At 37.3% G+C, this 12743-nt stretch overlaps 1 protein-coding gene across 1 annotated transcript; it reads right to left on the bottom strand.

Moving 5' to 3' along the window:
- Window positions 1-1706: 1706 nt before the first annotated feature.
- Window positions 1707-3486, bottom strand: LOC148549819 (uncharacterized). The gene is made up of 3 exons (XM_088495797.1): window positions 2597-3486; window positions 2071-2353; window positions 1707-1757 (listed from the first exon to the last, which is right to left on the bottom strand). The coding sequence occupies exons 1-3, from the start codon at window positions 3484-3486 to the stop codon at window positions 1707-1709; spliced, it is 1224 nt and encodes a 407-aa protein (XP_088351923.1).
- Between the last annotated feature and the right edge of the window lie 9257 nt (window positions 3487-12743).

The following is a 12743-nucleotide window of genomic DNA, read 5'->3' as shown; positions in this document are numbered from 1 at the left end:
CAAGTTTGCATCACAATTAACTTTAAAACTATTGCCTACCGGTGGTTCCCAACACAGGCAATTTCGGAGAGACCTAAAGGCATTGCTTCGATTCCTGTAAACCTGTAAGTCCTTGGCGGTAATTCTGGCCAAGGCAACAACCTTATGGTCTGTCCAAGGGTTGTCAGTGTTGAATATGTCATTGCACCTATGTCTCCATACCCACCAAAGCCCTGCACCAAAGGACGCCTCATTGTTAGCCAAGGCCTTCCGAAACCACTCTTCAAGAGCAGTACCAGCCGTCGAGTCCAGGATACTAGGATCCAACATATACCAGATTGCCTTTGATCGTTCACAGTCTCTAAGGCAATGCTCCAAAGTCTCATGCGCCTTATTACATCTCTTACACATATCTGAAGAAGCTAAATGCCGCTTGAATCGAAAGGTCTCAGTTGGTAGAGCATCATGTAAGCTAAGCCACATAGTAAATTTGAACTTCTCTGGAATGTTTGTGTTCCACAACCAGTTCCAATTACTGTTGGCATTCCAATTTAATGTTTTCTTTAATAACCATCTGTAACCCTCCCTTGCACTATACTTTTTTGTTGCTGCAGGCCACCACTCCCACTGTGGCTCCAACTCAGTCAAACTAGGATATCTCAGACCATAAATAAACTGCTTAATCTCATGCGGAATAGGCGTGGTAAGACTATCAACCTCCCAAGACACCCCTTTCCACAAGTCAGCCACCATGAAATCTGATTCAGAAATATGTACATAAGGAACAAGGTTGCAAAGCTTACCAAAAGGAGTCCACTCATCATACCAAACTGATTTGTGGACATCTCCAATATTCCAATGAAGCCCTTCCTTGAGATGCTCATAGGCACTAACAATGTTCTTCCAGGTAGCCGATGAAGAATTTCTACTGTTTCCGTTCATACCAGATTGATTCCTGAGATATTTATGCTTCAGAACCTGCACCCATAACTTCTCACTATTATTTAGACAATCCCATACCAACTTTCCCAGAAGTGCCATGTTAGCACAGGAAGTATCCCTAATACCCAATCCTCCTGCCTTTTTAGGAGTTATGGCGACCTCCCACCTGACCAGAGGCAGCCCTTTTCCAGTCGCTTGGCCTTTCCACAAGAATTGTCTCATCAAGGAATCAATTTTATTACATGCATACTTCGGGAGAAGAAAAATTTGCATTTCATAAACTGGGATAGAGGCCATAACCGATTTAACAAGACAAAGCCTCCCTGCCTTATTCAGTAGGCGTCCTTTCCAACTGGAGAGCTTTCTCGAAATTTTTTCAATAATCTCCTGAGTCGTCTTCCTGGAAGCTCTGGCATGACCGATGTTAATTCCCAGGTATTTACCCAAATCATTGCAGAACCGGATGTTAGAGACCCCTGAGAGAACCTCTTTTCTCCTCTCTGACACCCTCTTAGAACACTGGGCCTTTGACTTATGAAGATTTACCTTTAAACCTGACGCTCTAGAAAACAAGTCCAAACAATGCATGACCTCTATTACTTGAGCTTTTGATGCCTTACAGAAAAGCAAAAGATCATCTGCAAACATCAAATGAGAGAGTCGTGGTCCATTCCTAGAAACCGCAACTGGGTTCCACAAACCTTGGGAAACTCTATGAGAGATAAAGCAGGCAAGCATTTCCATACAGAGTACAAATAGATAAGGAGACATAGGATCTCCTTGCCTCAACCCTCTCTTCGGATTGAAATTTTGGAGCCTGTTCCCATTCCACAAAACTGCCAACGAAGAGGAAGTCACACAATTCAATATAAGATTAATGGTAGCCTTTGAAAACCCAAACCGGACCAAAGTAGCTTCCAGAAAACGCCAGTCTACCCTGTCGTAAGCTTTTTCCAAATCAATCTTGAATGCCATGGTCCCTTTTCGAGACTTGGTGTTCCTCATGAAGTGCATAATCTCTTGAGCAATGATAATATTCTCTGTGGTTCCTCTTCCTGGAATGAACCCTCCTTGCAAAGGACCAATGATCTCCGACAGGAAAGGTCTGAACCTGTTAACTAGAACCTTTGTGACAATTTTATAAATTACATTACATAAGCTAATAGGCCAAAACTCCCGTAAGGAAGAGGGAACTTCCACTTTAGGAATTAGAACAATGAGAGTATCGAAAATAGCCGCATTCAATGGCTCACCCTCAAAGGCTCGCTTGACCAGTCTACACACATCGTTGCTAAGAGAGTCCCAGAACTCTTTGTAGAAAATTGCTTGAAATCCATCTGGCCCTGGGGCTTTAAATGAACTCATGGTCATCACAGCTCTTTTAACCTCTTCAGACGTCACCGGTTCCACTAACTTTTGACAAGCCTCAGTACTAAGAGACGGGCAAGGAAAAGGCCCCATGGCGTCCAGGTCAATATCCTCCCTTGTAGAAAAGAGCTTTTGAAAGAAAGAATTTGCCGCCATTTCTAGAGTCGTAGTCTCCGTGGTCCAAGACCCATCCTCCAAAAATAACCCATGAATTTTGTTCCTCTTTCTCCTGATAACTGTCTGCAGATGAAAAAATTTTGTATTTCTATCTCCACATCTCACCCATTGTTCTCTAGATTTTTGATACCACAATAACTCTTCTTGAAGAAGGACAGCATTTAGTTCTTGATGCAAAACTTGCTCTTTGATCCTAAGCTGTTGATCCTCCCGACTTTTCAGAGTAATCTGAACGTCATTCAAAAGCCTTTCCAACTCCCTTTTCTTAACAAAAATATTGCCAAAAACCTTTTTATTGAAGCTAGTTGCATCTTTTTGAACCTCCAACAAACATTTAACTACATCCGGAGCTCCTCTATTCCAAGCTGTATCAACAACATTCCTAAAAAGAGGATGAGTCATCCACGCAGCCTGGAATCTGAACGGACGATGGCCCTTGGTAGCCCTCTTTGCCATCTTGCACCTAGTGAATAATGGGCAATGATCAGAGTGAAGGCGCGCCAGCACCTCAGTATAAGCCTCCGGAAACATTAGTCGCCAGTCCTGGTTGATGACTGCTCTATCAAGCTTCTTGGCCACCTGCACCCCACCTTTCACCTTCCTGTACCAAGTGAATCTTCTCCCAATAGCCCCCATATCAAACAACCCACAATCCTCCAATGTTTCCGCAAATTGTTCTGCTCTGGCAAGTCTAAATTGCCCCCCTCTAACTTCACTCTGCAACAAAACATCATTAAAGTCCCCTAACACAATCCAAGGTCCGTGGATCATATTAGCAATCCTTGTCAAGTCACCCCACAGTTCTTTACGCCGATGTATATGCGGATTAGCATACACCGCACTGCAGTAACTAGATGTATTGCCCATAGTGATTTCAAAACTGATACATTGATCAACTACATCCAATACTCTCACAGAAATATTTGAATTAGAACATAGAACCCAGATACCCCCACTATGACCATTAGCCTCAACAATACCAACACCCTGGTAACCTAGATTATTCCAAAAAGATTTCATCCTCTCGAAAGCAATATGGGTTTCAAACAGAATGAAAAAAGTAGGATGAAATTTATTCGCTAACTCCTTACTATGAACCCGGGCCAATTTATTAGAGGCACCTCTAATATTCCAAAATAGAAAGCTTAAATCTAAATAATCCATAAAACAATTTGTATTGTAAAAAGGACCAACCTCAGCTGAAGTCCCTAATGAGATGATGAAGATCCACCATCATATCCCCCTGAGCCTTGCTTGTCCTTGTCCGGTTGTTGCCCGGTTTGTCTGTGTCCCTCCACTGACAACCCTTCCAATTTGCCGATTTGCTGCTTGCTGGTGTCGCCAAGGCAGTCCGGAGTCAACGGCGAATTCTGCAAAGAAGAAGGGCGCAACCTCTTGTGTCCGTTTTTGATAATGGCAGTGAAAGTCGGCACCGCAACGGAGACAGATTTGCCCTTCACCCCCTTGCTCTTTGGAAGATGCCATGCGTGCCTTAGATCCGCTAACCGACCCGGTCTTCACCCCTGATTCGGCTCCTCTCATACGTAGCCCAAAGTCACGGTTCTGGTCCAATTTCTGATTTGAGCGCACCGGCATTTTATCTTTAGATGTTTGTTGGGCTTTGTTTGATTGACTCAATTTTCCTCTCCTTTTACCGCTGACTTTGGTCCAGCCAGCCTCATTTTCCAAATGTTGGGATCCCACTTCCTTCCCATGCAACATATCATCTAATTCCTCCCCAATTTCTGCAACTATCACTGACTCTTTGGGATTGCATCCAAATTCAAAAATTTTCTCTTTTGAAGCTTCCTGTGGCTGCACCACCCGGGCCGCCGTCTCGGTCACTGATGTTTCCTTTCGACCCACCCTTTCCGAATCTATTGGGGTCATTCTGCAGTCAGTTGCTGGATGCCCGAAACAATTGCACTTGTCACAAATAAGGTGTAAGCATTCATACTCCACCTTATATTCAAACTCATCGACAATCACACTCCGGACCACCGGCAAACCAAGATTAATTTGCACGCAAGCCCGAGCAAATTTTCCCCTTTCCGCCAACTTAGTAGCCAGATCCACCTTGACTGGTCTTCCCACAGCAGAAGCGATTCTCATCATGGCTTTATCCTGATAGTACCATATGCTCAAACCAGAGATTCGAATCCAAACCATAGTCTCCCCGAAAGTGTCCTCACAAGGTTTAAAATCCGGTGTCCATGGCTTGACCGCAATATAGTGACCGAAGATCATCCATGGCCCCCCTAGTAAAACCTTCTCTCGATCGTCCATGCGATCAAATTTAACGAGGAAGTACCCAAAACCCACATCCAAGATTTCATATCCACCGGTGATCCTCCATACCCCTTTCAATTTGTGAAACATGGCCGTATAACTAAGGTTTTTTCCAAGAACCTTAATCACAATTGCTTCCTTATATGGTTCAGAAAGGATGTTCCTAGCCTCTTCGGAGAAGCAAACTCTTGGAGGCATAGGATCCCCTTGTTTTCCAGTGACCACTGCCATGGAATCCTCATCTAGAGCTTCAGCCCGATTTATCCCTGTGGCTACCGTAGAACCAATAACCTTGTCACGGAACGAAATCTTGGAAGTCACCCTGGAACTAAGTTTTTGAAAGATTCAGTAACGTTAAAACAGTCTCTAAATGGTTTGAAAATACATAAAAAAGAACTAATAAATATTTTTTTAAGTAACAAAAAAGAATTTATATTTAGCAAACAATTTATCTATTAGATCTAAATTTTTGTGACAATATTTGAATAAATACTTAAAAAGTGCACAAAAAAATTCGGAATAAATTTTGATCTCTAGATTTTTCTTTTTATTTTTCAAAAAAAATATGGTCATTCACAACAAAAAAATTTAAAAAAAAAATTACTTGACAAAAAATTATCAAATTTTAAGAATAAAAATATCTTATTTTTCTAATCATGATTGCAAAATCCGCATCAAAATTTGATCTCTAAAGTTATTTTTTAGAATATATACTTAATATCTAGTTCTTTTTGTTATCTTTTTAAATTTTTTGAGGATTCATTTATCATTAGTATCTTTTAGGATTCGTTTTGTTAGCCATGCGAACTTTCGAGTACCATTTTAGTCGTTTGCTCTTAAATTTTAATTCTCAATTTTTCACAAGGAGTAAATATCTTCTTTGGCCATTTTTCGATACAAAAATAGACAAGTTGCTTCCCAACAATTAGAAAATGGCAATGTGACACCCCTCCTTCCTTTTTAGGGTCATGCTACCGTGCTAAATTTAATTTTTGTCAGCGATTACTAAAATGAGCTGGATAGACTATGTGGGAGACACATGTTGCTGTTCTTGTGACAGGAGGAGACAGGAAGTAAGTGGAAGGAGCAGAACGTAGAAGATTGTGTTACCCAAACACCATAGTCCAAACCGCAAACATAAACGCGGGGGTGTGACTAAAGTAAACGAAGCGAAAAATACAATAATGTACCATAACTACTAACGTTGAGTCGTCTGCCTAATGAGAAATAGGTGTTTCATGGAATCTAAATTTGAGACCTACTTAGAAACACAAGTCTTATCTTTGTAGAAGTCCATGATACTCAGCAGGTGCTCAATAAAACGAGCCTGAATCATCCCGTATGATGTACTGGTCATAAACGTGTTTCTAAATAATTAAGCTTTAGGGTGAGTAAGAAATTAACATGTACTTACAACTTTGAGCAATTAATCTTATCTAGCTTGTCGTTCATGAGTGCACTTCAATGAATCTAGGTAAACCAATTTCTGTTCCCATATGTCTACAAACATCAAATACCAGTGGCTCCCAGTGTAAAGGAGAACATAAATCTTTATACACAAATGGAACCAGGAGTTACTTAAATTTTTTATCAGGACATAACTTATTACATGGAAAGCATCTAAGCTGATTTTGCACACCTTTAGCAGATTGTCGGCCAAACCCATATACTTAGCCGTGATGGTAGTCCAAAGTTGACTTGCGGTTCATAGTTTGGCACAATGCAATTTGCTACACAGGTGCAGTGTTAAGGAATTTAGATGGTAGACCAACCAGTATTCTAACGAAGCTAAGCAAAAGAGAAATATAAAACACCATAAAGGACAACACTAATCGCAAAGGTCATAGGCAGCCACCACCAAGTCGATTACCTTGTTTGGACAAGCAATTTGCATGTCATTACGCTTGAAACAAATTTAATCCTTGGACATGAAAAATATGACAATTATTATGGAAACTTACGTTGTCGATGACCTCTTGTCCCAGGTGCAATGTCCACAAGGCCTCTTGTTCCCCAGTGCAATGGTCGTTCTCCACCCACATCTTACTACTAACAAATATCAGATAACAATTCATGCTACTTTGACTCTACGAATGACAGAGACGATGGTACATCAGAAGAAATTTAGTTGCAGACCTGGGATCAAGGTCGTTCCCAAAGATATATGCTGCAACAACTAGTTGATGACCAACAGACTACATCCTCGGTGAGGGCCAAAATGACATGTCCAAACATTGCAAACAAAATTAATAAAAAGAAAACCAGAAAGTCAAAACTTCTCAGGCTTTTAAAGAATGAATCGTCAAAAAATTTAAAAAGGCCAAGTATTTTTTGTAGCCCATTTCTGTAGGAGACCCCACCAGATTTTTGAATCTGACAACAATTAACAAGGCAATACACTAACTCCATAACAACCTAAAAAAAATGTCACCGTCTAAAAAAAATAGAAAATAAAACATGTATGACTGAAAATAGCGGTCTAGAAAGCCAAAGTCGTGAGCAAACAACAGAAAAATATGCCTAAACCATAAACCAGCCCATTACAGGAGGAAAAAAAAAAGGTCCTACGCCAACAAAATTCGGGTCCAAAACAATACTTTTAAAGTTTTACTCAGTATTCATGGCACCTCACGACAGTACCTTCAGCCCAACAGAAATCCCTATATAAAGTAACCTTGCTTAAAGTAGTACCCTATTCATGTAAAAAAAATCCCAGTACCCCATTTATTACACAACTAACGGTAAAAAAAAATCCTAAACTGCAAACTCAAGCCCAAATTAGAAAAAAAAACTGCAGCTGCTTATTCATTGTAAGGAGAAAATGTTTTGTCAACGAAAAAAATTGTTGGCCTCCATTGTAAAAAAAAATTGCTATAGACATAATTTTTTCGAAAAACAACCAAATGAACAAGTACAACATGAAGTCTAAAGTACTGCAAGCAAAAAAAAAATAACAACGTATATTCAGCTTCAACTACAGAGTGTTGTCACATAACGTACCTTTGGAGTCTCCTCTGATATGATTTTGGCACTCCTATGTGTGTAGAAAGTCCAAGATGAACCAAGATCAGTTGACCTTATATACCTAACATCCTGCAACGAAGATTCGTCTTGTTCCTTAAAAGAGCACTTCCTCTGGCATGAAACAAAAACATGTAAAAACAAAAAAAATCATTTCCATGAACCATGACCCAACCAAAGCCTCAACAGCATTAATTCAGACTAGGAACTCACCTTTAAAGTGACAAACTTTCCTACTCATTTACTAACCCTTTCAGAGTCGTTCGTTGCAGCCATCTTCGTTGGTGGTAGCTCCGATTGTGAATGCTTAGCATCCTTTGCCTTTGGGGGAGGACATTTTTCCCGCATGACCGCTTGCTTAACTAGCCAACTAACCTATCATCTCCACGTGTTTTAGCGGCAATGCATGTGCACCTGACGGTGGATCAGCCACCATTTCTCCATCCACATCCAAGTTGAGGTTCAGATCCACCATATGTTTCCTATGACCTTCCCCAAGTATGTAAGTTGATGTCAATAGTCCAAGCACTCGGTTGTGCTGAGCTAGTAGATCTGTTATGGCCTGGATTTGGTTTGCTTGTGTGCTCAAAATGGACATAATCATCTCATCTCGGGTAAGTTGTTACACAACAATGACAACAGCAAAGTTAGTCACAATAACTATTCAAAACAAAAAGATTGATCATCTATGAAGTAAAAACACAATTTTTTTTTTTACGAAAACTATCAAAAGCACACACCGTTATTTGATCATCCACACCACTAACTTCTTCCTCAACATGTGTTACTCGCTCCAAGTCCTCCTCCGTTGTTTCTTTTAAACCCCCTTTTATGCTACCCTTAATGCTTTCTTCTTTTGGAACCTCAATGACCAATAGCACACTCGAAACAACACAAGATGAGGATACACTGGTTGATATAAAGAAATGTGCTTTATAAGGCCAAATGAGAAGGCCCATGCAGTATCAATCAACAATAAGTAATACAAACTGCATTTCATGACCAAACAAAAAAAACCAAAATAATTTTGAAAAATAACAAAATTTTATAAAAATGACCAATGGAGTCGGGTACATCGCTTTGGATTGTTACGTTGGGCTTGTCTCTATGTTTTGGGCTAAGTGGCCCAATGCACGATGAAAAAAAAATACTGCAGTCTAGTCCTGTAGTTATAAACAAAAATCATTTCCCATGTGCAAACAAAACCAAATGTAACAAACAAATCCAAAATGTAACAACATAACTAATAACTAATTTCCCAAAACAAATGCATCATACAAAAAAAGGACCTTATACAATTGTCAACTAAATTTAATTTATTTCCGGTCAACAAATGAAATCCCCAACCAAGACATTCAATTAAACATGTTCAACAAGTTCATTTTGTCATTTCCAAAGCACACATCATACTTTCCTACCCATGTGTTTATATCTGTAACTTTAAGGCTGCGTTTGTTTTTGTGGACAAAACAGGACATGACACTGAGATAGAGACACTAAAAATTGCTCTTTATGTATTATATTTAGATACAATGTACAAGACACTAAAATAAAGTCTAGTATTATGTTTGGATAAACATGAACAAGACTAAAATATAATGTAAAATTACTAAAATAGACACATCTTTTCAAACTTTCATACCCATCTCTCACTATCTCTATCTCGCACTCCTTGACTGCCGCCCTAACCCTTCCCTAGGAACAGTGGAGGAATGAATCTTGTTCCTCCTGCTCGACGTTGCCTGTTTCCCACGCCGCTGCCAACTCGTCTTCTGTTTCTGCCAACTTAGTCTTTCTTCTTTCTCCTCTTGGCTATTGTTCTGAACCTTCTCTTTGTAAGTTCTATCCTGCTTGATTTTCATTAGATTTGCACAAGATGGTTCCAAACCCTTGATTTGATGAAAAAAGACAAGTAAATCGAATTAGAATGAAAATTATTTGATAAGGTTGGCTATATATTGTTGCTAGAAGTATGTTTTTCCCTTAACCTTGATCGATATTACTGCTAGAGGAAGTTTATTAATTGTGGAAGCTTCGTTTCTCTTTTTCTCTTACTTTGCATGTTGAATTATGCTTGAATAATTTCCAATATGTAGTCTTATCGAGTATATCCTCTCTTTCTTTCGACAGTGTATTTTTTAATAAAAGAATAAGTAAATACAGGGTTATAAAAAAATTTTAGTCCCTCTAGAAGATTTTTCCTTTTTAACTATCCATTTATGCTCTTATTTTGTGTATTGGATTTGGCTTTTAAGTATTGATGATAGTTGGAGTTACTGATTTTGGGATATTTGTATATGTTATTTTTCAACTTGGAGTTTAATTATCTTAATGTTCCATACAGAGATATCCACAAGTGCATCTGTGTTGAGGGGTGATCCTTCACCTGTGGAATCTCCAACTGAGCCTAAGTGGTCCCCTGATGGTATGTAAATTTGGCATCTTCTTTAATTCTGAAAAAGAACTTTACATTTTATAAACTAAAAAAGTTAGCTATAGTAATCAAGCAAGTAGTTTTGTTGGCTAAACAAGATATTTTTTCTTAATATCATCAAGTTATAAGTTCATTAGACATTGATGCATGATTCTTATTGCTCTAGGTTATTTAATATTTAATGATGTGGAACTTTTACAATATACTGTAACTTCCATGCTTTGAGTGATATTGTTTCTTGCCGGGTTCTGTTGTACTTGGTGCTTATTCAAAGCTTATTTCTGAATCTAACAGGAACATTAGTTATGATTTTTAGGTGCCTCTTCAAACTAATTATTCTTTAAATATTTTAATATGCATGTGAGCTTTTTTTTCATTAGAGATAGGAAAAATGGTTTCTGAATATCCATAGATGGGTAATTTTCATTACCTTATTATTGCTACTACCCATTTTTAGTGTATGATAACTTATATTAACTGTTGGCTTCTATATTGCTCCATTTTCTGCTTGATTTTAAATTATTGTGGAAGGATATATGCACATATATGTTGGTGGGTACAAAATTATATTTTATTACAATAACAGCTTCAAATGTTTTTTACAAGAAGGTTTTATAGCTGACATAGTGTTTTCTCAATTTGAATTTTCTTGTTTGGTGCTTGTTTTTTCAATGTTGTCTAATATTGTATCATTTGTAAATAGTTCATTCAACAGCTTTAAATTTTAACATGGAAGTTCCATAACCAACTTAATGCCTTTCTGCTTTGAGTTTTCTTGTTTCAACAAATAGAGTTCCAAAGATTTTTATACTTTTCTATTTATATTCTGAATGATGAGTGCAGTATTGATTTTACCAAATTAAAATTTTGTAGTGTCAATATGCTACTATGAATAATATTAAGAGCTGGCAAAATCTTATATTTGATCTTCGTATGATCTTCATATGAATAATGTTTAAGTACTAACATTTAAATTCTATTTCAGGGAGGCTTTATTGATGATTTTCTATCTCATTGGTTTATCTTGATCTATCATGTACCATGTGTTTTTGTGTTTTCATTGGTTTGAGCATGAAATTATGTTGTGCCATAATATTTTTAAAGGCAATTGAGTAGAGATGAAAAAATGGATTTAATTGTTTCAGATTTTTCAAAGTATTTCCTTTGAACCAAAATATGGTTGGCCATGAAAGCATTCATTTTTTTTCTAGTATCATTGTGAGTGATATTTTTTTGCAAATAACATAGTTGTGAAATTAACGTGAACAGTGACAAGGAAAAGCCTCTCACTCTTTCTCTAATTTATTTTCTATTTTTTCCTTTGGAAAATAGCAGATTAGGTATTTTTTTATTGGAATGTGGGAGAGAATACATCTTTCTATGGTTTAATCTTTCCTTGTTTGAGAATTGAGATCAATTAAATTAGTTTGATGTCATATATATCATAAAATATGAAAATACATTATCATAGAATTTTATGTTTTTGTTTGTTTTATTATTCAGGAAACATGCTTGGACACGGTCATTAAAGTCGATAACTTTGACAGTATGTGCTACACAGGAGTTCATTGAGTTTAGATCTAGAAAAGTTGTATAATGTCATTAATTTTAGATCTTGAAAAGTTGTGTAAGATTTGTGTGTTATATATTGTTACCTAAAATATATTGTATTCTATTACGAATACTTTCTTGTAATTTTGTACTATTTAGCATAAATAAATTAGAGTTTTGCATAATGAAACACAATTGAAATTGACGTACATTAATTGAAATAAATTTTGGACTAACATAATCAAAAGATCCACTAAAATGAACCAAATTCTGCATCAAGTATGCATTAATTTATGTCAAAATTTTGCACTAACATAGAAATAGATTTATACTCTAACATAAACCAATTTCTGATCCCAAATTTTGCCTTAACATAATAGATTTCTGCACTAACAGACCAATCTCTGCATCAAAAATCTGCACTATAAACTCAATGCAAAATTTAAACAAAATCCCAAATTCTACACTACATGAACTCAAATTCTGCATTAGAAATCTGCACTAACATAAACTCAATGCAAAATTCAAAAATTAGAACCACATAACTAAATGTATCACATGTCACATCCTAACACACAAATTACACATAAAACATAATACTAATTTCAGTAATTTGTTTCTTGAAAAGAGATTAACTCTAATTCTAACTATGCAATATAGCTCTGACAAATCCAACTTTCTAATTATGTCCCAGTGACCAAAAGGTTTTCTCTAGTTGAGGATTTGTAGAGAACTTGAGTGCAATAGAAATAATTTCATCATATGTGAAGCCAAGCTTGCTAAGCATGTCACCAACCTTTTTTTCTTCATGAGTGTTTATCATAGCCTGAGCAAATGCATCCAAACACTTTTTCTATTGATCAAACAGATATTTTAGGGTCTCAGTTAGCTCCTTCATCATGTTGGTGTCCTTTGTCACCTTAGATGAGTGTGGCTTCTTTCCTTGTTTCCTCTCAGAAGATGAAGCCACAAAATTAGATTG

Source organism: Arachis ipaensis, chromosome B8, assembly GCF_059453495.1.
Source record: "Arachis ipaensis isolate K30076 ecotype BB chromosome B8, ASM5945349v1, whole genome shotgun sequence".
Lineage (NCBI taxonomy): Eukaryota > Viridiplantae > Streptophyta > Magnoliopsida > Fabales > Fabaceae > Arachis > Arachis ipaensis.
Note: the sequence above shows the minus strand (reverse complement) of the source record. Positions and strands in the feature narration are given on the sequence as shown.